The 27276-nt window shown below is 38.2% G+C and overlaps 1 protein-coding gene across 1 annotated transcript; it reads right to left on the minus strand.

Moving 5' to 3' along the window:
* Positions 1 to 142: 142 nt before the first annotated feature.
* Positions 143 to 27276, minus strand: LOC120531325 (uroplakin-3b-like). The gene is made up of 6 exons (XM_039756622.1): positions 27097 to 27276; positions 11737 to 11904; positions 7318 to 7480; positions 4763 to 4839; positions 3611 to 3740; positions 143 to 792 (listed from the first exon to the last, which is right to left on the minus strand). The coding sequence occupies exons 1-6, from the start codon at positions 27155 to 27157 to the stop codon at positions 675 to 677; spliced, it is 717 nt and encodes a 238-aa protein (XP_039612556.1). The 5' UTR covers positions 27158 to 27276; the 3' UTR covers positions 143 to 674.

Below are 27276 nucleotides of genomic sequence, written 5' to 3' on the forward strand. Positions count from 1 at the left end.
AAAGTCTCCTGTATACATCAATGTATGGGGAACATGAAATCAGGGTTATAATGAAATGTGCCCTAAGAGATATACTTGTTGGGTATAGTTAAATACTACCAACCCTAAAGTTAAATCCTGTCCACTCAAAATGAATTCAGCCTTGTTGGGTTTCTTTGATATTTTATTTATAGAAATTGGAAATGTAATACTAGGCAACAATTTAAACAAATATGTACCGAAAACAGAAAAATAAAACTGTTTCATAATACACATGAAAGTAGTGTCCATCAGAAGTTTATGATGAATTAAAACATCTTGTTTCATGAAACTTCTTCATCTTCATAAAGCGCCCATCCTTTAGAAAAATTAAAGAGACAGCCTTTCCATTTAAAGAGTATAGAGCATTTTACATATACATATAAAATAGGGAAATTAAAAACATTTGTACATTTATGAAATTAAGCCTTCCAACCATGGGATTCAGTTTCTCATGAGCTAGAATGCTCTTCATTATTTTGTGATGTCCTTTAAATCCACAAATTGAGCATAAGAAGCAAGACTGACAAACTAGACCCAACTCAGCCACTGTCTGGAAAGAAACCCTATGCAAACAGGAACAGAAGAAGTTGGTCAGTGTACGAGCAGCAGTACACTTCATGAGTCCAGAGCTAAAGATGTGCTGTGTCAGTGCCTCAGGAAGACGGGACAGCTGACGGGTTGCCTATTATGGATGTATGATAGTGGGTACTGTACTCCTTGATGTTCATCATAGAGGAGGTAATGTTCTCTTTTCCTCTGTAATGGCTAGAACTGGAAAAAGAAAACAAAAAGGTTGTTGAAAGCAAACTTAAACCATGCTACTTGAGAAATCATAATAGGTTTTCATGAGTGTATAAAATAAAATTCATTTTCATTACTGGAAGATTATTAAAGTCACACATTTTACACACTTTGAAACATGCAAGCAGTCAACAGAGGTAGTTTCAAAAGTAGGACATTTTTACAAATAACTACAAATCATTTAGTGCATCAAGCTTGTTTGGTTAACTAATTGTAGCATAATTAACAATATTTTCCTGATGCCACAGTGTCTAAATTTTGAAGCTAAATTGATCAAATAATTTTAACCTTCCTCCTTACTTTTGCATATTGGTTTCAGCAATCAAAGCTTATAAAACAGCAGTTTTGAGTTAACATGTAGATTACAAAAAAGAAAATTTAAAATGTCTCTATTCCTCTACCAAAATCGTAGTTTGTAACTGCTGCAGTCATTTTTACTGCTGTGTAGATGTCTGGATTGCGTCTAAAAACACTTGCATTGGCTTTGTGATTAATTCCTGATGTAATTCCCAAGATAGGACACGGGTACTTTGTGTTTTTCATTCATTGGTGGATGGTCTCTACAGGACACATGTCATAATGCTACCCTATAAAAAGCTGGTGCCACATCTACCTAATCATTCAGATTTATATTTGCCAAGGAAAAAGCTTTGTATCATTTCTTATTGTTAACTTTTAATTTATAGGTTACCACACTTTTTCTGCCCTCTAATCATGATTTACATGTCTTGTTTCTTGGCTCTGGTTATGTTAATCCCTTTATGGCTTATGATTTACTGCTGTGTTCTCTGTCCATGATTCTTGCTACACATATTGAGCTTTATTGTTTTAATGATAGTTTTCCCAATTACAGCCCCTGTGTGAATTCTGACTGCTGTTGCCTTGCGCAAGCAGTACTCCAAGTTGTATACCATCATATGCTGTATATTCTGTTCAAGTCTTAGGCCGGGTTTATACTTCATGCGACGCGACCCATGCTGCAGCGGACGCTCCTGCTACACAAGCGTTTTACTGTTTATACTGTACTTGCGCACATACTTTACCGAAAATCTGGAGGAATCCACTAGGTGGCCGTGCGAGATATTATCACGGTGAGAACAGGTTCGACTTCCCTGTGTTGTGAATTGTCTGGAACACCCATTAATACCCGCAATATCTCTGAAAAGAATGTTTAATGATTAAATCCATCAATCCAGAGATTTATACATTCCAGCAAACATTGGGCATGAGGCTGAAACAATACCTGGACGGTCGTCATCTCATCGCAAGGTGAATACAAGCACTCACATACACTAGTGTCATTTTAGTGTCACCAAATCTGCATATCTTTGGAAGGAAACCGGAGCACACTGAGGAAACCCAGAAGCAAAACATGCAAACTCCAGGCAGGGAATACCAGCGACGTGACTCCCTGCGAGACTGTCATCCCCATGTGTGTCATTATTAACAGTATTCATTATTTAAATGAAATTAATGATTTATCTGTAAAATACAACATACATACTTTAATGCATTTCATCATGAAAGTGATATCAAGTATAAATTTAAGGATTCTAAATGTGAAGAGAGTTGGAATAGCATACATTTAATGTGTTCTGTGTGGTGATCTATTGCTGTTTGCCGCTGCTGTTTGGTCGGGAGGAAGCCCTAGAAAAAATAGACGGCACAGAAGACGGTATGTGAGACTTTTAAAATGTATTATGTCATTACGATCTGGAATATAAGACGATTGAATATAAAAGCACCACGGATGCATTTGTATGTCAGAATTTTGCTTCACCACATCGAACCATTTCATCAAACATCAAAGCACGCACATCGATACCATATGATCCGCATAGCGGCTTTCTGTCACATGTAGATAGTAACCAGAAACTCTGACGTCACATTCCAATTTTTAGCACACTGCGCCCCCCGACTTTTTGTTTGATGGTACTGCAACTCGCACACACGTCACGTTAATTTCTGAGGACCTGCTCAGAGGATGTGTCAAATGAACGTTGGGAACGCATGGCAGCCATGATGCATTCACATACGCGTTCTGAGCGTGAAGTATAAATGAGCCCATAGATGCAAAACTAGCTATTTTGCATCAAAGTAACCTTCAAGTAGTATTTAATAAAGTTCTAATTATTATGAAATAAAACACTTCTATGTGCTTTCAGCTATATGACAAATGGTAATATAAATCAGTTTATATGAGTTATATGTAACTTATTTCATAAGTGTATTTTGATCAGGTATGGAGATTTTTGTTATCTGGGCTCTGTTTTTGTGGTTTGCATTTCGTAATATGATTCATTTTGACAAAGGTTTACACCACACATTTTGGATGCATTAGGTGCCTGTGATCACCTCACAGAAGTGGCAGCATAAATATGGCAGTGGTTTTATTGTCCCTCAGGGGATAAACAACGTCTTCTAAAATCTCAAGTGGAGTTAGCTTTAATTTAAAGTAGGAATTAGTTTCAAGTTTTGACTCTCCTTTTACCCTGAACTTTAACTTTTTTATTTTGCTCTTATATTTCTTGGTTGCCTGGTTATTTCTTTTTCTTGTTTCTATCCCTTCCCTGTCCTTACTACATTGACGCAGTGATTAAAGCTCTACCATACCTAAGTTCCCAATCTCTGACTCACTGCCTGACCTTGGACGAGTTAATTAACCTTTCTTTGCAACTATTGCTTGTACTGTATTTTCATTTTGTAAGTCACCTTGTATAAACAATGCAAATTAATCTGCTCACATCATTTATAACATAGGAACAACAAAAAGAAAGCTTGCACTGACCAAGTGAGATAAAGCATGAGTAAAAACAGCAAAAGCAGGATCGCTGTCAGGACAGACAGGATGACAGTAATGACCACCATTCCTCCAGACCTTTTTCCAAACCATGTGTCAATGCTTGCAGGGTCCTGAGCTGTGGGGGAAAAAGTTAAAGAAATGTTAAGATATCTAATAATTACATTTTTAGATGTGCTATCATGTAAAAGTACTGCTCCCAGTCGGCTACTGTGTCAGGGACACAAATTCTGAAATTAATGAAAATGCATTTGATCCTAAATGATTTTTCAAATTTGTTTTTCAATTTACATCTTTCATTTTAGCTTTTTGTCTTTTCTTGTATGTTGGCAATTAAACCAAAAATATATTGGGCAGTTAGGAGACCCGGGTTCGCTTCCCGGGTCCTCCCTGCGTGGAGTTTGCATGTTCTCCCCGTGTCTGCGTGGGTTTCCTCCCACAGTCCAAAGACATGCAGGTTAGGTGGATTGGCGATTCTAAATTGGCCCTAGTGTGTGCTTGGTGTGTTTGTGTGTGTCCTGCGGTGGGTTGGCACCCTGCCCAGGATTGGTTCCTGCCTTGTGCCCTGTGTTGGCTGGGATTGGCTCCAGCAGACCCCCGTGACCCTGTATTCGGATTCAGCGGGTTAGAAAATGGATGGATGGAAGGAGAGTGGGTTTAGGGTATTTGACATTCCAGCAAAAATAGACCTGAGCATACTGTATGTAAAATGAGTCTAAAAATTAAAATGTGTCTGGACCAATTACCCAAAATTATTTACCCATCCATTCATTTTCTGGACCTGTTTTTCAATTATAGAGTCAAATTGACCTAAAAAATAGGCCAGTCTCATCAGGCAAACATCAGAAACCAGCCATGGAGGGGGTGCTGATTCATGACAGAGCAGACTCATATGCTCATATGTCAAGGTCTTCAATTAACTCCGTCACTATCTGTAATATGGGAAGAAACCAGAGTACCCAGAAGGAATCTGCTCAGTCATAGGAGATTGTACAGATACCACAAATTCAGCAAGCAGCCTGGAATTGCATTCTGGTCCCTAGAGTTGTGAGGGTTCAGTGGTGTACACTTTGCCACCACACTGTTTATTATCATGATTAAAATGACAGCCTACATTAATAAAGATGGAGAACTACTTACGTGTTATAAGGCTGATATCCGGTGACCAATCAGTCTCAGCAACTATTTTATCGGTATCGACAACAAAATACTTTGCACTAAAATGTAAAATATAAAGAGACAATACCAAATCACTTTTATTGAAGATGTCTACTTGTTATTTGTACAAGTACTTCAAACTGTTCAGATCTGCTTTAGAAGATTTCTTTCCAGAAATTACAAATTCCACATTTAGCGACTTATTTTCTTCTCATTATGTTTTTTGTACATTGCAGGAGCTGTGCCCACTGATAAATTATGACCATAGTTGTTCCCATTTAATGACATATTCTGGATATTGTAACTTTTCTTCACTGAAAGTTGAGGTTGTACTATAATAAAATGCATTGCTTCTGTCTTGTGTAATGCTATACATTATCTAGATTAAAATTTAAGAACTATACAAGAAATTGGTTGACATGCAACCATTGACAGCAATTTCAGTGCCTGACCTGGAGATCATTTCATGGCTTATATTAAAGGCCACTTGATAAGTTTCATTAAAGACATCTTCAGGGCTTGTTCCAATAATAACGCTGTTGCTTCCTTTATCATTAAGTTCATGACTTGTACTTGAGATCACTTTGCGTCTTATTGATTTTAAGGACTATGATGAAGATAATTTTAGTACCTGAAATAGCACTCTGAAGAAGAATACTTCAGGATAAAGCTCAGAGTTTGGCCTTTGGACTCGCTAGTTAGATCTGACTTATGATCCTGTGCTTCTTTCTTGGGTGTGGACTGACAGCAACATTGAAGCTAATACTAGAAGACTACTAAATAACAAACATTTAACTAATTGTTATAATGAGTTAATTATGTTTTTGTTTGTGAAGTGTATGATGTGGAATGCATTTTATGTATTATATGTTTACTGGCTTTATTTAGGACAAGTGCAAAAAACAATTTCCATTGTCTCCATTTTCTTTATTACTGTATGTAACAAACTCAATTTTGAAAGCCTGTATTGAAAGTCTCTTTGTGGTTTGTGTTTGAGTTTGCTGAAGGTCACTTCACAGGATTTGCATTAGATGCCTCATTGGGAATTGCCGTAATGGCTTTTGTGAAAATGCAACTCACTTAATAGTGTACAGGAGCCATGACTGAGTGAGCTGCAGCCACTGAAAATTACTCTAAGGCCTATGATTTTGGTCATTTTTCAGTTCTCAAAAACTTAATAGGCATTGTGTAATGTTGTATGGCCCGGGCTACTATTATGCTACTGCTGTAGTCTTTTTTTTTACTGAAGAATTAAGATAAGGTCCTTAATAGTATACTCCAGCCAAAAATGTTTTTTTTCTCCCATCTATGACTTACTTTTTCTTATTTGCAGTAATACACAAAAAAAGTTTAATCTCATGTTTTTTATAAACAATGGAGATAACAAAGTTACTGATACAGTAGGCTTCTATGAGGACCAATGATGAGTAAACAGCAAACAATGGCAAAGCATTCATGAAAAAATCTCCATTTACTTGTATAATATAATCTTTAAGTCAGATATTGAGTGATATGCCAACAACATCGGCCTTTTGAAATGAAGACTTCCCTCTCCTCTCATTTGTTGATCAATAAGTCACAACACCATTTTTCCGGGTTTTTCACTGGCAGTTTGTGAAACTGTACAGTTGAATTCACATAGTGCTTGTTGAAGTTCAGATATGCACAAATACAAGGCATACTTTCCATCTGATAATATTTTCAACTGCTTGTTCTTTCTTAATTGTTTACCTTCCTCAGATCACCCTCTGCAGTGCTGATATGATGTGAAGCACCACGGTAGCCAATGAATGAGCTAATACTGGGCAGGATTCCTGACCAATAAATTAGGCGAGGAGGCGGGTCCTCAGTTCAAAAGATTACTCTTGTTTGAGCACACTCCCCAGCTGCTCAAAATCAGATTTTCAGAAAGTGATAATTTGACAATAATTTAGCCAAAAATGCACATGTTTGGGGTGCTGTGAGCATGCGACTGGTTGTTCAGCATGTGCATTATGCAACATGAGTAAATTACATTTTTTTCATGAACATTTTGATATTGTTTTCTGTCTGTTCAGAGTTGATCCCGATAGAAGCTTATTCTGTCGGGAAGTTTGGTATCTCTGATCTCCATAAAAACATGACATTAAAAAAATTTCTCAACCATTTTTAAAAACAGAACAGGATAAATAATCCATAAAAAATCATTTAAGTCATTATACAGTGTTTGAAGGCTCCATTATGAAATGACCTAAATGTCTGTTTATTAAAAAAATGAGAAGTCATAGAATGCCCTGAGCTGCTTGCCATTTAATGACTATATTATTGACTCACTTTAAAACTGTATTTAATATAAAATGCATTTAAGTAGCTCTCATGAAGTTTACAATATTATATAATGTGACTGTGTCACCTGTTTTTCTTTTTATGATATGATTTTATTATGCATTTTATAACATATATTAAAACAGTTGCACAATACATAAGACCATGTTTGGCTGTTACACATTGTCATCTAATAAATGTTAACACACTCTATCAGCAAGCTGGTGTCTTACCTGAACTTAGAGCCTGTACTCAAAGGCCCAGGTCTGAAAACTCTAAGGAGAATGTTGTCTGGGGCACTGGTAACGGTGGTCTGAATACCCACAAAAGTCATATTAGGAGGAGAGGTTATTTTTGAGAAAGCGTTTATTTTTTGATTATCATAATTATTTTTTTCTGTTAAGGAAAGAGGAATAAATTATTACAGCATTGGAGAACAAAAATAAAACCATTCAAACAATTCAAAATATTCACCCATGCATATATTTCCTGTACTCAGGTGATCTAATTAAGGGTTAAAGTATGTACGTGGTCAGTTTAGAGATGTCAATAAGTAAAACACATGCATCTTCAAGACAGGCTGGTGAATCATTGACATTGCTTTGCTAGATTGTGGTACTATGGATAAATGGGTACGATGTCAATATGTATGATTTTAGGCTTGGGTTCAGTTTATTCTTTTATAGGTCTCTTTTTTGAAGACAGGTTCAAGGTATTTGTAAATAGTCACAAATACAGAAAAGTAAGAGAAAGGTACAAGCTCATACAGCACTTACCAATGTAAACAGCCATTAAAAGAGAGATAAAAAGAAATTGGCTAAGGTGTAATTAAAATTAAGCTAATAGAAAATCTTCCTAGTTTGTAATTGAGGGATAGGAAATAACAATTCTTGGTGAAAAATACATCTATGGGGGTCCATAGTTCTCTGAAGTAAGTAAAGTCAGAATTTCGCCACTTGATCTCTTCCATGCCTCTAGGCATCCTACAATTTCAGTCAGCACATACAATATGACTGCCTGGGGCTGTGTATTTTTGAATGGTGGAAGATCCAGTCAAGTATTCATTATCGAACATGCTTAATACAATTCATCAGCCACAGAAAAGGAACCAGCTCTGAATGGAGCACACACCCGCACTCGCATTTGTGTCAGTTAACACAAATGATTGATGGTGGGGGTCGGCTCGATGCTCCCAGGTGATCTAGGGAGCCTCTTGAATCTGCTGCTGCCAATAAAACACCCGAGGGATGAGACAGCAGATGAAGACACTCACATAGAGCAAGGGGCAGGTGCATAAAAGTGTGACAGTGCTTTTATTAAATACCAAATTAAACCAATAGTGTCCTAAACAGTGCAGTGCATCAAAAATCTTCAATAAATAAATAATCCAATAAAACTAAGTGCAGACAGTGGTTAAAATCAAACCATAAATAAACCCTTAAAAACAAGGTTAAAATCTAAGAGACAGTTCCTTTAAAAAAAGCACAGGCCTCAATGCTTACATCTAAAATCTGGCATCTCCTCTACTTATCCTGTCTGGACTTTGCATTGCCTGCCAAAAGGTGCAGTTAACTGTTCTATCCTGGGATCTCCCATAGTCTGTCCCTCGACATCTGCAGAAGACACCACATGTCAGTCCGTTGCTACTACTTAACAGTCGCTCAGTAGGCCCTCTCTGTGGCCTCAGGCTCGTCACCCTGAGGTTCTCCTCCCAGCCACTGCCTCCAATTTATCCCACATAGGCTCTCGCTCTCTGTCTCATGTCTCTGTTCCTATTTTTCTTCTTCTACTTTTAACTTCCATTCTTCCTTTCGCTCACTTGCTGGCTAGTTTATGTTCTTCCTTTTTCCCATGCTGGCTCTTCCTTATATGCCTCAGTGGGTTTAGCATCTCAATTATGCACTGCAGGAAGCTGATGAAGCCATTGAGACAGACTTGCACACTTACCCCCCAATTACCTCACCAACCTCCCACAACTGTGCGAACCCACACACCCATGGAGATTGAGCCAGCAAATTAATTATTTATTTCATAAAAGAGGCTCCTGATTATTAAGCCCCGGACCTGCTATGCCACAACACGTCTCTGGGGAAACTGACAAAGGAAAAATCCCACTCATAAACAAGAATACCGTGCAAGTTCACACAGAGAGCAACCAGGCCATGATCTGAATCCAGGTTTCTAAAACTGTGAGATATCAGCACTACAGTGTACTATGGTGGAAGACATATACAATACTTGGGAATTGAGCAGAAGCTAATGATGATGATTCTGAATCTATGGGGTGTATTGATAAGGGGGATGAGATAGAGTATAGGACTCAGGGGGAGAAACATGTTTCTTGGTACAAAGAGAATTGTCTGCAACTTAACATCAGCAAAATCAAAGACTGTTTACTGACATTTGCTGCTATGACCAGTTGCAATTCAAGGAGGGGATGTACAGGTGGGACACTCCTAGAGGTGCTTGGGGGTCCACACCTATGTCAGGATAAGCTGGTCTCACAACACAGATGGACTATATAAGAAAGAGCAGACTCTTTTTCTTTTTCTTATGAGACTGTAGGTAATGACATCCTTCATACTGTCTAAAACTCTATGATGGCCAATGCAATTGTGCTTTGCTGGTAATAATATCACTTTTTCAACAAACTAAAATAGCACTCTGGACTCCCTAGAGGTAGGAGCAAAGAAGAGAATTAAAATAAAACTGAGTGTCATTATGAACAATGCTGCACATCCTCTCACTTACAGGCGAACACTGAGGTCTTTCAGCCAACGAATCATTCAGCAGAAGTGTGTCAGGAAATGCTACTGGGGATCCTTTATAACAAAATGTCTTACTGTGACTATGACTGCAAAGTCAGACTTTTTCTTTCTTTTTAATTTATTTCCTTTTTAGTCATTCTAGTGTGTGTTTAGACCATATCTATCTAAAACCACTGTACCTTTTTCTTTCATGCATAATTACCTCATGTATAAAACGTGCTTGCACATTTCTTAAGCGAAAGTGTAAATTTATAAAACACAAACTTGGTGTTAAATTGGCTTAACGTTACAGCAAATTTTGACCATCGTGCATTTCAATTACGCATCAGAAGTAATCATGTTACAGGTAACTGACATACTCTCTCAATGCAGCTGTCTTCAGTATTGGTAATAACACCTAATGCATACACTTAATGTTATTTTTCTTCATTTGTAGCTTACCTATTTTGTCTTTAAAAAGGGTGTGATATGTGCTGTTTGACAAGCCTTTATGGAGGATATCGCCACTAATTTAGACTTTTTAAAGCCACCCTTTTTGTGTTTTGTGCTGAATTGGAGCCTCAATTACAGAGACAATTACACAGAAATCATGCAATTCCTGTTCTGTTACAGGTTTTAAAAACTGTAGGTTATTTGGCGACAGGCTGACCAGTCGGGAATCTTGCAGATAGCTGTTTTACATCATCTTAAAAGGATGGTTTGTTTAAGATGCTACCCACATACATTCAATTTCCTTTTGGCCATGGTGAAGGAGCCAAGATAAAAATGCAATTTGCAGCAATTGCTGATTTTTCTAATTAAATTGGTACAACTGACTGTACACATGTTGTGATAAAAGCATCATCACAGAATGAATTTGCTTTTGTAAATTTAAAGCACTTTAATTCAATTAATATACAACAAATATGTGATGCTCACATGTGTCTGACTAGCATTGTTGTGTGGCTCGACCCACAATTCCTTTCTTTTATCAAATAATATTGTGAAATGCAATCTTCAGGGTCATACTGTGTGTGATGATTAGCTTCTTATTAAGTAGGGCTAATTTATAGGATTGCAATTAAGTTTCAATCATTACAGACTATTTGCATAATCTTTCTTTCTGGTGATAGTGGGTTCCCTCTAAAAGCCTGGATCCACACACCACTCACCAAACTACAAACACCACAAGAGAGGAAATATCACGAAAGGCCCTCTGAATATGGTTGATTGAACACTGGTTCATTAACAGGTCGTTGGTGGTGTTTGAACTCATTAGATGACACACTGCTGTACAGCTCTACAAAGGTTTGCCACATTGTGATGGCTTGTGTAGCACTGCATGGACTGACCTGCCACCTGGGACAGGTACATGGATGACCCAGATCCTATCCCTCAGGACATCAACGCAATGCCAATTCAATGCTGTACATCGTTGACTTGAATTTATTGACATTGACTTGGCAAAATTATTTTACTTTTTTCACAACTTCAATAAAAATGTTCTTACTATTTTTCAGTTTTGAGGGTGTAGCCTGTGTCAACTCACATTGTGTTTAATTTTTTATGATCTTCCATTGTTTGTGGTAAAGACATCACTCAAGAGCAAGGCCAAATTTATATAGCAATTAGATCCTAAATTTTCAGGAAAGGCATTTTACGGCCATATATGGTGGCACAGAGTCACTAAAAGCTCGAGCACAAGTGCATAGTTTTAAGTTGAGAATTATGAAAGAACTTACCATGGCTCATGGCATGCATACAGTTTTATAAATATGATTTTTTTTTTGCGCATACACCATTTTTGCCTTTCAGGCATATCGAAAATTACAGCTTGGAATTTAAACAAACTTTTACACATTAATTTGTTCGTGCTTAATAAATTCAACGCTGAATGCTACTCACCTGTTGAACTTTGGGCGACAGCCAGCCAGACCTGACACCCTGCGGTACAGCGTAGCGCTGCGAAATTGAAGAAATTTATAGGACTTCCCAATGTAAATGTTGTTGCAGTTATCCGTCCTACATAGGCAGATGAGGTGATTTGTGGTATATAAGGAACTTTCTGAATGACTGGAAAAGAAAAGGAGATAATGAAATAGAATTTGAAGCACAAATTAACATCTGCCCTTTTCCTGAGAAAAGCAATTACCGGAAACAGTGTCACTCATCAGGTAAATTACCTTGGATCCTACAGACACCCAAGAATGCCACAAAACAACACACCCTTGGAGTGGCTGTCCTGTGAATGACAATTTGAATACTAAAAGGGAAATGAAAGCTCAAGGATACAGAGCTAGAATAACCAATAGGAGGATGCCAGGTCTGGTGTTGCAGAAGACAAACAAAAGGCCAGAAGTGATTCAAGGGATGAAGTGGAAGTAACCACAGGAGTGGGACTGAGGTGATGGAGTCCAAGGTCAGCAGGAGAGTTGGGGTGATCACTCATTAGCAGGAGGACAAGGTCAGGGGCATGTGTGAGAGACATGAAAAATGAAAAGGAAATCAAAAGACAGGGTTTCAAATACCTAGAAGATAGGCACAGATAGGCAGCAGGCTTTTATATTGATCTTCTCTCGATACTTTGGACTTAATAAAACAACAGATTGTCACTGAGAGGCAACATTTAAGTGAAGATACATAGTTTTTCAATTAAAGGCAAACTTGGTAGTATATACTTATGAACAAAACAAACGAGTTTTATTTTGCATACAGTTTATTGAAATTGTGCCTAGAATTAGTTTTCTTATGATTTCACAATTGTGCAGCACCAAATTCACTAATATGAGGTTTTCAGGTTTTCAAAAGTTTTTAAGGTGGGTGGGCAAGAAATATTGATCCCCATCGATCATTACGAAACTGTAGCCTGCTTTCTCCAATGCCTCACAGTCTCCCATGTTGCTTCACATGCTCTCGTGCACTGCCCGCCCATACAAGTACATTCATTCTACCAGTTCCACCAGGCAGCTCTCATTTGGGGGCAGAGCTATCACCAATCTGTGCCCACTTTTCTCCTGACTCTGCCAGATAGTTCCAAAGACTCGCCAGTGGCTACACACCCAGATCAGCAGTGCCGTCTAGCCCTGTCCCTGTCTTACACTCTGCACCAGAAAAATTGTGCTATGCTTTTGCATATGGAGAAAAAGGTTGTAGATGAGATGAAAATATATGTGCTATAGGTGGGGTTTTCATTTGTGTTGGAATACTCATTTTGCAATTTTTGTTGTGAAGAAAAATTCTAAGTTTAGCTACAAGTTCAGTTTTTTGCAAATCAGTTTGTTCATCACTAGCAGTGAATTATCTTCTGTATGGGGACTAGATTTATGTTCAGGAATTGAGCTAATAGAAATTAACCATGATAAAGGCTTCATAAAATTTATTTTGTTTGTTAAAAATCTCAGATGATAATAGATTTTGCTGCTATGAACTGTCATTTATATATTTGTAACATCTGACATTTGTGATAATTGTCTGAACCAGTGTTACTGAAAACAAGTTAAGCTGGTTGCTTAATAGTAAGAAACACCCTGCTGCCAGTCAGCACAAGTACTAAAGTTACACCAGCATCCCCTATACCCTCACCTCAGATGTCAGAGATGAGTATTACCTTTGACTTCATAAGATGTGAATAAGAAGAGCATCATCTTAGGGTTAGGGAGTTAGCTGAATAAGCCCCAGATGGAAAGCAACTGGTATTGGGCCAGAAGCTGCCAGAGATAAGGAAACAGACATTTCCACTAAGCTATACTACTACAAGGTCAGATGATGAGTTGATCAGGGTCTTCTGCCACTATCATGACTAAGCTACATGTGCAGCACAGATACAGTTAAGACACTGAACAGCAATGTAAGACCAGAGCTTCCTGGGAGACTGAACATCTAGGAGTATCAGGTTGAATGGTGTGAATTACCACTGTATTGTAATTTATTATTTTACAGTATGTGTCTTATAAAGTACATGCTTCTGAGGAAAAGTAGCTATAAGGCCTGACAGTAATGTCAAGAGAGAAGCATTAGAAGCATTTCATAATAGCATAGTTTTCATTTCTAGAATTCTTAACAGTGTTTATTTTCTGTATCTACTGTCTGCATGTTCAGTCTCAGTCAATCAGTCAGTCATTTTCCAAACCCACTATATCCTAACACAGGGTCATAATGCCTGGAATAATCTCAGCCAGTACAGGGTGCAAAGCAGGAACAAATCCTGGGGAGGACATCAATCCACCACAGGACACACACCCACATACCAAGCACACGCTAGGGACAATTTAGGATCACCAATGCACCTAACCTGCATGTCTTTGGACTGTGGTGGGAAACCGGAGCACCCGGAGGAAACCCACACAGACACGGGGAGAATATACAAACTCCACGCAGGGAGGACCCAGGAAGCAAACCCAGGTCTCCTTACTGCAAGGCAGCAGCGCTACCACTGCACTACCATGCCGCCCCAAGTTCAGTCTATACTTGTTTTTTCTAAATGCCTTTAACAGGCAGACTATTTTTTACTTTTATTATTTTTATGTTCAGTGAAGGTTAGACCAGGCTTTTTATAATGTATATATCCTTGCACCCTTGCCGCTATCGTTTCCTACTATTATTTGATGCTTTTAGTGAAAACTGCTTTCATTGGAAAATACATTTGTTTTTTGATGCTCTCCATATGTGTTCTAGTTGTGTTTTGTTTTGTCTAATAAACAAAGTGTCAACCTGCAGATCCTCTTGCGTTTATTCCATGATACCATGTCTTGATTTGCTTTTGCTTTGGCATAAAAGGTTATAGTGTAACAAGCAGTGTCACCCATTTAAGATGTGATGAATTCTTAGTAATCAACAAAGACCTCAGCATTAATGTTTAAAGTCCGCCATCAAGTGGAATGTATTTTGTAATGCATGTAGTAATAAAATGCATTTCATTTGTCATTCCAACAGATAGCCAATCACAAACATTTGTAGTAATAAAATATTGAATAAAATATTTGTGATGCACCATCTGTTGGAATGACAGAGACATAGCAACCAGACATATACATATTATTCTGAACATTATAATATTAATATGAGTCAAATGCCTGTTCTCTAGCTTGCATTTTCCAATACTCTGCCATTAGGGACTAAGTGCATTATTTAGGTCAGTGGGTGAGGCTGGTGTTATTATGGGTTCATTGAGTCCCATGATGTAAGAGTGCCTGGCACCAGCTATGTTTTTTGTTTTAGAGAGTAAGCAAGTGAAACAGGGAGGTAGTCATTTGTAGAATAAATAACCTTAACATTGTATGTGGGCCCATGTTTTATCCAGGGATGTTCCTGGTTTTTTAAGGCTGATACAGATTACTGATTTCTTGTTACCTGATCGGCTGATTCCAATACCAATTCCAATTTTTTCTCCTTTATCCCTTTAAAAACTTTTTACACTAGGCTGATGCATAGCCAGACACTTAGAAGCCTTATGTCCTATATTAAAATGTATTTTTATAATTAAACCATAGACTACAGGTGTTAACTGTTCATTTTTTATGAAATTCTGTAGGCTTATTGTTCAGTGCCCATAAAATACTAAAATAAGTACATTTTCTTTAAAATACGTACAAATGAAATGTGTACAAAAATATTTATCCATAATACATATAGCATAAAATAAAATACAATGCTTCTCATAATTACTAGCTGTCATATTGTTAATTGTTTTCTATAATGTACCTGTATCTGAAACAAGGCTTATTAAAAAAAGTAGCTTTCACCATTTCTTTAACAAAAAAAAAAAATATATATATATATACTATGTGTATATATCTTACAGGTATATATAAGCATCTAGGTATGGAAGTGTGTGTATCTGTCTTTCTGGCACGGAAGTCTGAGGCTACAGCAGCAACTCTGTCGCCAAAGTGAAACCGCCAAGAAAAGAGAAACTTGCTTAGCCACTAATACAAAAACGAGGCAAACACATCGGCAAAACAAAACCTCTGAGGAAAGAGAAACTCACTTAGCTGCTAACAGAAAACGGAGGCGAGCACATCGGCCAACCAAACAGTCGAGGAAATATGCCCTCAGATAGCCGCTAATGCGCAACCGATGCAATTGATTAATTGAAGGGCCAGAATCCATGGTTTCTAAGAACCCGGGCTTTTTACAGCACAGGCTTACACAGATATATATATACAGTATATCCACCGATGGGGAAGAGAAAGACCAAGCGTAGCCTGAAAGTAACAAACAGCTCGACACTCAACATCGTTATGGCTGATCGGATCAGCTTGCCAGGAGAAGAAGCCTGCTGGAGGAAGGAAGCTGTGGAAGATGTTATACGAGTGTTAGGTGCTGGACCCAAGGACTGTTTTCCTTCAGAATATTATTTGTTGGTCTCGTGTGCCTACCTCTCAGGTCGGGGCAGCCCCTTCCCGTCCCTTTCTTCTTTTGTTGGTGCAGGGTGGACCCGTGGACCACAGTTTGTTAGTTCTCCATCCTCAAGAAGTACTATATAAGGCACTTCCAGGTGCCTTATAGAAGGAATCAGCAGGCACTACTCCAGCGGCCAGAGTTGGGTGGAAGAGGACAAAGTTTGAAGGAGGAGGAGTGGTTGGCGTGTAAAGGCAAAAGGAAGAAAGGAACCTGGGGCTCTTTACTGAAGAGCTGTGCTGTAAGGGTGGGAAGCAGGGGGAAGCTCTTCCCACAATAAAAAATAAGGGTGTGTTGCACCTGTACTTGTATCCGTGCCTGTCTGTGTCAGGTAGGGTGGCTGGTATGCTCCCCGATGGTCCACAATATATATATATATATATATATATATATATATATATATATATATATATATATATATATATATATATATATATATATATATATATATATATAGTGATGAGCAGCTGGGGGCGGTAACCAGCTGGGACGCCTGGAAGGACCGGAAGAGGGACTATGCCTCCTCCAGACCACGAGAGGGCAGCCACCCTGGTTGGTATGGGGACCACGGGAACAGAGCATGGAAGCGCAACCCTATAGGAGTCTATGGTCACCGCCAGGGGGCGCCCGGATGCCTGAAAAGCCCTGAATGTCAGCACTTCCGCCACACCCGGAGGTGCCACCAGAAGCTCATCAGGAGGCACCTGGAGCATGGCCAGGTGGACATAAAAGGGGCCACCTCCCTCCATTTGGGAGCTGGAGTTGGGTGGAAGAGGATGAAGCCTGGAAGAGAGGAGTGGAGGTGGTGAAGAGAGAGGCATTGTGAGAGGCCTGGACTTGAGGGTGCTTGGTGCTGGGGCCCTAGGGTGTGTGTGCGGTACTTTTGCAAATAGTCAAAATGTATAATAAACGTGTGTGTGGTTTGAAATGCTCGGTGTCTGCCTGTTTGTGTCCGGGCTGCTTTCCACAATATATACATAAAATCCTAAGCCTAAAAGTGCAACAATTTTGTGAAATGATTTTTTGTGACATTTTTATGTCACATTTTTTGTCACGCTTTAAATTGGGCTTATTTTAAAACCTACATATATATGTTTGGTATCATTCTTTTCAGAATTTATCAAACTTAAATGTGATGTTGTTAGATTCTTATTCCGTTTTTAAATTATAAACTGAAATGTCAAGAAGTGCACTCACACAATCAGTTAATTGGTATTAGCAAATAAAAACTACTTAAATGTAAATATACCTTCACTTATAGGTTTAAATCATTAATTGCACTACAGCCTTTTTGCTGGTAAAATATATGATTACTGTATTTATATAAGTGTGTTTTTTTCTTCAGTGTATCAGCTAGACATTTATAATTCTCAAGGTATAATTATATATACTACTGTATAATAGTATTTGTTTCTTGTCAAAAGTTAAACTGTATGACACACAGCAACAAACAATAAATACAGTACAAAAACTTCACAAAATCCACAAATGTATCAAACGTTCTTAAGTTGTTAATCAAGAAAACACAAGACTAACATGCTTAACAAGTTTATATGAAAAAAAAAACACATTTTTCTGTTAAATAACAAGACTATTGTTGACTAAGCAGCAATTTTAAAATCGCCTTTGTCTTTTCTTTTTCCAAATGAAAATGTAACCTGCTGCACTTAAAACAAATTCAATGTCCAAACTCAAAAGGTGTCCGTTTTAATTTAAAGGACAAAAGAAAAGGTCTGAATTCATTAAAGTAGTTTTTCTTGCCGTTTGTTTAACTGCACAGAACGACTTCACCAATTCCTTTTTCTCAGTTTATTACTCCACTTTCTTTGATAGCATAAACGCTAATATTCCAATTGTCTCTCAGTCTCTTCTAAAACAAGTGTTGACTTGCTTTTTCGTGTGAAGGAGCACAAAATTACCGTAAATCTAAAAAAAACAGAGACTGGAAAGATTGGATTTTGTGACTGGCCTATTTACTGATCACCGATCAGGTCTTTCTTAGAGAGAATAGATCGATCAGAGCATCTCCAGAACTTTTATCCAATAGCCACATTAGTTTGGCACATTTGGAAATAAAACACAGTGATCTATTGGGAAGCACTGGTGTACGACTGATTCTTTAGTTGATCATTCTAGGCACACTCCATTCTGAATGGGTAACTGCTCTTAGTTAGTACATCATTGTGTGTGCTGTGCCCTTGTAAGACTGAATAACAGACCACCTTACTGTGTAGTTACTGTACGCTTTTTAATGTGCAGCAGTTGGTAATGACTATGCAGAAATGTAAGTCATGTAGTGAGAAATGTAAAGAAAAGAAAACATTATTAGAAAACACACCATACAGTAGAAATAAAGTGTGAAAAAAGTGTGGGCTGTATATCCCAAGTGCTGTTAAGGGTCAGAGTCAAAGAGGGCGAGTCCACATTAAAAGAAAGAGAACGTACTGTATACAGTATGTTTGAAGGAGAAATGTCCACCAAAGCTATACCACTATAAGACACCATTCTTCCTCATGTAGGTTGGTGCCTGAAATTTGTCTGAAAATAAAATGTACGTCAAACTGTCAGTTGAATGTTCCATTTTTTTTTTAACATTTAACAGGATATGTCATTTATTCCAGGCTGGAACCTGCATGAAATTTCACCATAGACATTTCTCAGTTTTTCTGTTTTCTGGTAGAAACTGATGTATTTATTTTTAAAAATATACCAACAATTTTAACAAGATAAAATGTGTTTCTTTGCTGTCAATCTATCTTGCGTTGGTGGCAAAATGTGGACCTGAGGGTGGAACTGCAATACTGAAGAGAAATTGTAGATGAGTCATTTCAAAGGTTTATCGTCTTACTCACACTGTTCTAACCCACAACTCTTTACTGAATTTAAGAATAAATTTAATTAAAGAATCAGACAGCCTTTTAGTGCAGCCTGATACCTTGTATCCAAGGAAATTAGACTTTGGCATAATTCAAATTCAACAATTAAGGCAAAATAAGTATGTTCCATTAGCTGATGTAATTTAACAATAATTAAAAACAAAAAGCCACAGTCTCCAGGATCTGAGCTTGACACCCTGAGCTAGACACGCATAAAATGACGGTCACTTGCTGTTGTTGTGATCTGCTCAGAGAAATCCAAAACTGTGAGAAAAGCTACTGAGAAAGAAATAAATTCAAATGTTAATAAAAAATTACTTAATTTATTAATCATATAAAGAATTTTATAAAAAAAGCTGGACTAACTACTAAATAAATCAGAAAAGTAACCTAAAACTATTCAATAATGAAACAGAAGAATTAACAATAATGACATCAAAAACAAAAAAAATGATTTAATTGAGAAGTTGTCCAAAGTACATCTTTAAACAGCAAACCATGAAATGCAAGTATTTAAAAGGGCTAAGTTGTAAGAATAGTTGAGGTGGAGGGGTGGGGACAAATACCAGACAGGTGAAAAATATGGATTGACAGGTTTGAACACAAAAAGAAAAGGTGTGGTCCAAATAACAAAGCAAAGATTCATGTCTACTATAAGATATCGTCCCTAAGTAGATGTTATGATGCTGTGACAAAGAGGGGAGCAGGCCTCGAAATGACATGAAAACTCGAACTTCAGTAGTTTTCCTAGAAACAGGTCTCACCCCAGACAGCATGGCCCCAAACTCTTAAAGGCATGCTTTAAATCCTGCACAGGCCCAAACATTTTCAATGTACACCACAAAATGCTATCGTGGAAAACATTACTATAAACCTCTTTATTTTCTGCAGCTGTAGCATGCAATTTGTAGAACACTGTTACTGTAAAACCAAATCAATTTCTGTTTTATTTTTTTTCACATCACCACAAAGGAGTGAAGTGTGTTTTTTAAAATAATGTGACATTCTGAATAATTTCCATACAAAGACAAAGTAAAATGCACCATTGTGCTCATTATTGTGCTTTCTCCACAGGAACATCTTACTGCATGGAATGATTCTGCTGCCCTCACCCCTTTTACTTGGTAACCATCTTATCCTAGCATATTGGCCAGAAGGCTCAGTACAATTCATGTGTAAGTAGCAGGGTTCGGAAAAATATCACTGGTAAATGAAAAAAGTAAAATTCTCTGATTTTTATCCACCAATGCTTTAAAAATCATTTTCAGACTGTTCTTCTGTGACGGCTTCAGACACAGCAGTTAAAATTTATGAGGTAATAACAAAAATAAACATAAACATTACACCGATAATAATTTCTAGGAAGATAAACAACTAATTTACAATTTATAATTTCGTTTCGTTATCAATCTGAATGCGTACTTGCTCTGCGCAGAAAACATCCCCATCTATCACTTGTACACTACACTGGTTCTGGATTTTGTAGTTTAATTATATTCAACTAACAATTAGAACACGGCTTATCAGTGCGTCTATACTATATTTTTGTCCAGTCGATGCTTATCAATAATTATATGTGAAAAATGATTGTGTTCACTTCCTGAGTCCTCCCTGCATGGAGTTTGCATGTTCTCCCCGTGTCTGCGTGGGTTTCCTCCGGGTTCTCCGGTTTCCTCCGACAGTCCAAAGACATGCAGGTTAGGTGCATTGGCGATTCTAAATAGTGTGTGCTTGGTGCGTGCGTGTGCCCTGCGTTGGGCTGGCGCCCTGCCCGGGGTTTGTTTCCTGCCTTGCGCCCTGTGTTGGCTGGGAATGGCTCCAGCAGACCCTCATGACCGTGTAGTTTGGATATAGCGGGTTGGATAATGGATGGATGGATGGAAAAATTATTGCTGTTTTTCTATATATGAATACATCTATGCAAAATGTATCTTAATCTTTCTCTATACGTCATTTTCATTTTCTATTTAAATAGATTAACATATTCAGATATGTTGGAGGGCGGTAAATTGAAGCACTGCCCTGCCCCGAGCTGCATGCACTCTAGCTACGCCACTGCAGCCACAGTCTCTGATGTCACTCTCCCCTGTCAAATTACTTGACTGAAAATCGCTGGGCATGTCTACTTTACCAACTTCCCAGCAGAGGATTACTTCACCCCTTTTTTGTTATAGTGTGCTGCCTGTTGGAGCCAGCACTGTATCAACGCTGTGCAAAGACTTCAGCAGCAATGTCTGCCTTTTTATCCATGTTGTCATGGTACTTAAATTCTTAAACATCAGACAGACGAGTATGCCTTCTGCTTGGGATGTCCAAAGCGCCCGTGCTCCCTGTCAGAGCTGGCACTGTACTGGTGCTGTGTGAATGGTTAACAGGTGGAGAGCAGCAGTCTCTGCATTTTTTCTTTTTACCATTCTGTTTAAGTATGTAAAACATGATACATAAGACATGAGCTTCTCTTCTGTTTGCAAGGTTCCTTGTTCCTCGTGATTACATTCTATGTATTGTACTTCTGGATGAGCGTTTATTGGCTCTCCTCTCCTGTGCTCTCCTGCACTCACAGCCTTCCCTTCCAACTAAAGAGAAAAACAAACTTGTTTGATTTTTGTCGCAGCGAGTCACAGATTAGATGTTCTCAGCCATTGCGTTTGTCACAGGAGTGCGCTGCTGACTGCCTTCGACTGGCTGTGATTGTGTAATCAGAGACTACGTCTGTAAATCAGTGGAAAAGTTAACATAGGCTTAGCCACATTCTGTTAACAAAAACCAACTACTGTATAACAGAACAACAGGCTCAAAACAGCAAACATTTAAACAAAGGGCAGAGCACTAACAGGGGACGACGAACACAGCACCTTGTGCTAACAAAATAGCTGAGGCAGCCAAGGGCTTCATATGGTCCTCTCATGTAAGTACATCCCTGATAACTGTAGCACCAGCAGACAGGTACAATTTAAGGCAGGAGACTGGTGTAAGACTACTAACAAATAAAAAATAAGAGGCAGAATGAGGGAAAATAACAAACTAAAGAAAAAGAAAGCAGCTGCAAGAGAGCTGTGAGTAGGAGGAAAAATTACCATTGAAACTAGAGATTGTAACAGTAGGGTCTAGGCTCCATCTCTGACTTCTCATTTTCTCCGCAGTTTGCCCTGACAGATCTTATTAGTACTTGATGATTTGCAGCACTAAAAGTGCCGAAGTTAATGATGTGTGGGGTAATAGAAATTAAAAGAGCGAGTCTGAATGGGGTGCTGTACTGTGCCACTGTGCCAAGCTTTCTTGTTTTCATTATTTAGCATTAAGTGGCTTCTTATCTTTTGGGAGTTGTGTTTTTGGATGCACTGCTATCTTGACATTTGCCTGTCATAGGGATTACGTTTTACAAAAATGTTTTTTTTTTCCTTTGGCCATGGTTTTTAAGTTTTCTTCGTCACATCTGCGGCAAATGCACTTACACTTTGTCCTCGTGCTTCTCTTAGTCAGGTAGTCACAAATGTAGAATTGCGCTCAGAAGGCAACCACCTTTGTGGGTACAGTTTGGTTGAAAAGCCCAAATATACCCAATCTACTGACGTTCACAAACATTTCTTTATGATGCAACTTTATGAGATTGTTACTCCTCTCCTCTCAGCTCTATTGACCCCATAACCAGACCCTGATTTAGACATAAACTAAACAAGGTATTGCTGAGATCTTCACACTATAAAGTGGTCCTCACAATGTCAGTTTCTTTCCTTTGTATATATCCATCCATCCGTTATCCAACCCGCTATATCCTAACTACAGGGTCACGGGGGTCTGCCGGAGCCAGTCTCAGCCAACACAGGGCGCGAGGCAGGAAACAAACCCTGGGCCGGGCACCAGCCCACCACAGGGCTCCTTTGTATATATTTAAAATCTAATCAATCATGGCATTTTTGCCAAGTTCAGTTATTACATGGACTTGTTCTTTATCACTTACTAAACTGGGTCTCTATTGCATCCTATAGTTAGGGCTTTACCGTGTCTAAATCCAGCCTTAGTTAGTTAGTTTGGACTCAGCGCTCCCTAATATTTACTTTGTAATGACTTTAATGTATGCATATTGATTTGTGAGTTGCCTTATATAAAAACAAGTCCTAATATTTCCTCTACATTTTGTACATTTTTGTGTGGTATGGGCTTTTAAGTGATGGCACATGCTCCCATCAATGCATGTGTATAAGACGTTTAATTCTTCAAAACTAATAACCTTATTTGTATTAATACAAATCCATAGGTTTTCCATGCTTTCTGAGCCACTGAACAACAGATTAAATAAGCAAGTATCTATCTAATGGAGCTCATTATTTCATAATTTAGTGGTAACAATCAGCTCTACTATGTTAATGTCTAGTACAGTATAAGTGAAGATATTATCACTTAGAGAGTAATATTGTTATATTGTCACACATGCATCTCAGAGGATCACCTTAGCTGCTCATCAGAGGTATATAATATGTTTCAGACCAAGAGGGGGCACTGTCTCCAATGGCATTATCTCTTTTCTCATCTACAGCACCAACAGGTGCCAGAGTCCAGAAGGAGGCGCAACTTTTTTTTCTTTTTGTTTTTTTAAGTGATTTTTAATCTTTTAATTGCCATATACAATTTCTTGTATTAGTCAGTTTTCGCATTTTTGAACCTGAGCTGGCTGCAGGACAGACTTCCGTCAAGAGAGACTTACTCTACCGGGCAGTATTAGCTTAAGAAGCCAATCCAAGGCAAGTGCTGCCTATTAGTTTGTGTTCCTTTGCACCATCGTGTGCCTGTTTCCTTTACTAATTGCCAGCACTCTGTTAAACAGGGTGGCCCCAACAGTTCTTTGGACTCCTCCAGTGTCTTCCCTCATTCACAACATGCATTTGTTAAAATCTATTGCGGCTTGCCATGAATACAGAAGATGAATATAATCCATGCATTCATCCATTTTGTAAACCTGCTTTATCCTGAGCAGGATCACGTAGGGCTGGAGCCTACCCTGGAAAGCACCTAGTGAACGGCAGAAAAAGTCCCAGGACAGGATGCCAGTCCATTGTAGGTCTAAGACACACACACACAAGTCACACACTAAAGATAATTTAGCATCACTAGTCCACCTAATCTTCAGGTCATTGGATGGTGGGAGAAAATCTGAGCACCCGTACAAAACCTGCACAGACACGGGGAGAACATGCAAACACCACACAGGTCGGACCCAGGATATGAACCCTTGGCTCCACCATGCCACATAATATCATATTAATATTTTTAATACAGTAAAATAGTAATGTCTTTCCCAGCCCATGACCTAATTTGGTTGCTGTGTCCCAGCTGCAGCTATGGCAACAGGCCTGTTTGTTACAAAGTGGACGGACATTGCACAACTTAAAATCCAAAAGGAAATGAACAGATGAGAGTGTAGTTTAGTGCTATAGTACATGGAAACTTTCTGAAAGTGTCAGTTGTCATGTGAAAAAAGGGACAGCATGCTCTGGAAGGTATTTTTATTAATTATGTGTTTATATGAATTATGTTTACACCTAAGAGTTCTTTTCTATAGATATAATCAGTATATCTTTTCAAAAAAAGAAATCATAGCAAAATGACAAATACTGACTTTGGCGTTTCAGAAACTAAATTTATATATATACTGTATATATATATATATATATATATATATATATATATATATATATATATATATATATATATATATATATATATATATATATATATGTATGTATATATAACTTATATATAAACCCATTTGTGCAGTGGGTAGTGCTGCTGCCTTGCAGTTAGGAGACCCAGGTTCGCTTCCCGGGTCCTCCCTACATGAAGTTTACATGTTGTCCCAGTGTCTGCGTGGGTTTCCTCCCAAAGACATGCAGTTTAGGTGCATTGGCGATTCTAAATTGTCCCTAGTGTGTGTTGTGTGCGTGTGTGTCTGTGTGTGTGTTTGTGTGCCCTGCCCAGGGTTTGTTTCCTGCCTTGTACCCTGTGTTAGCAGGGATTGGCTCCAGCAGACCCATGTGACCCTGTAGTTAGGATATAGTGGGATGGATAATGGATGGATGATAATGTTAGGAGGATGATTTGTACAATTCTGCTGACTGTTAGACACTAGAGGGTTGAGTTTTGTAAGCAGTTATCACCATTGTGATTGGTTTTTAGAACCAATATAAGATCAATCATGCAGGGGTGGGTAATAATATAATCATCATCTTCGTCATCATCAGCCCATTTTCTAACTTATACATTCAGTTCAGACTTGGAGGTAGCCCTTTACCAGCAACACTGGCATGAACTATATCCTATATTATTATTATTATTATTATTATTATTATTATTATTATTATTATTATTATTATTATACCGTTGTTGTTTTAAATGCTTCTTTTTGTATGTTTTGTCAGTTGTGAATACGCCGCAGTCTTTATTCTGCCGTTTTGGTATTCTTGTCACTCAAGTCTTTTGTATGACAATGATCCTCGTTTTTGAACAATGTAACTTATTGTCATTTGAAAACTTGACACCTGTAGGGTAACTAAGATAAAAGATGGTTTTATTTCGTATCTCATATACAGTAGTACGCTTTAAGAATTTTTTATATATTATCTTAATTATTTTTTCATATAAAAAACAAACTACACGTCGTAAAAGTGTTCCTGAATGGTTTATCTATAAAGTTTGATTCTCTCGCTAAGCTACAAACTTGATGCAAACGACAATGAGGAACTGATTTCTTATCTCAGTTATTTTCTTCATCCATGTAGTTTTTTTCTTTTTTTTTTCTTTTTCTTTCAGATTTATGATGATAAGCTGTCTGATGCATTTTAGAGATAATAGGCTGAAACTAGACGGCTGTTTACAACATACTAAATCATTCCTTTAGTGTGATTCAGCGGATACCCACCCAGTTGGATTTGACGCTTTGGGCGTACGTCATGTCGTGCCCAAAATGCTATCACTCCATCAATCACCCGAAACTGCTTATTTCAAAAACGTTTCACGGGAGCCTACCAGGACGGCATGACAGGTGCCAGTCCGAGACTGAAGTTTTAATTGGTCAGTCAGTCTTTAAAATGTGAGAAAATACTGGAATAGCTTGGGAAAACACACACAAGCAAGGGCAGAATGTATAAAAACCAACCACATATTATCCCTTCACACTCTGAAATTGGATCTTTGGAGAGTTGAGCCACCGTGCTCCCTTACTCTAAAGAGAACAATTAAAATTGTCATAACGACTTAGAATTCACATCTTTTTTTCTGACCTCAGAAACATATTACAACAACCGAACAACATCAGTTTTAACGGTTATGAATCTGTTCTGTTTCTGTCGATCTGGAATGAAAGTCGAGTTAAAGAAGCAATATGACAAAGAATTTGTGAACCATTTTTATTTTATATAGTGACCATCAAATTGTTAGAATTACGAAGTATTTTTAAAACTAATCCGATTTTTAATATTGTATAAGATGACAAACCTTCCATCACATTTCATTCACTACTGAACCCGGCTGTTCCAATTCCCAGATGCGAGGGCAGCCATACGTAGCTATCGTTAAGCATGACCATCACTAGCCTGGAGGTCAGCCCATGACAGGGCACACTCATCATGTACATTCCCATATTTAGCCGTCCACTTTACTGTAACTAATACATTACACCTACACGCATGCTGGAATATCGGAGGACATAAAGAGAAACCAACCCCTTGCAGATAAAAATAAGACAATAGTGACCGACAACTTTGTGGCGATGAGCTGCTGCTCCTCTGTGCCATCCCACAGCTTAATTCACTTTTAATGTTCTTACAGCAACATTACAATTTAAAATCGTAATGGGTGGCACGACATAAACGTGCAAAAAACACTTTTTCCCTTGACATGCTCAGTTTTGTTTAAATTCTTAATTAAACATCAGTTAGTTGACTCTGTGTGATAAAACATTGCGGAGAAAGAACTCCTAGTCACCTGTTCTTACCTTGGTCACTGATGGGGACCACTGACAATAGAACCAGTACCGTCCAGACGTATAGATCCATGTGCGATTCAGCTGGATAGCCCACTTATCACGACTGCAAGAATCTACAGAAAAAGTGACAGTCGAGATATTGGACGCATCTAAAGAAGCAGACCTGCCCGGTACTTTTGCGGTTCAGTA

This window comes from Polypterus senegalus, chromosome 6, assembly GCF_016835505.1.
Source record: "Polypterus senegalus isolate Bchr_013 chromosome 6, ASM1683550v1, whole genome shotgun sequence".
Classification (NCBI taxonomy): Eukaryota; Metazoa; Chordata; class Cladistia; order Polypteriformes; family Polypteridae; genus Polypterus; species Polypterus senegalus.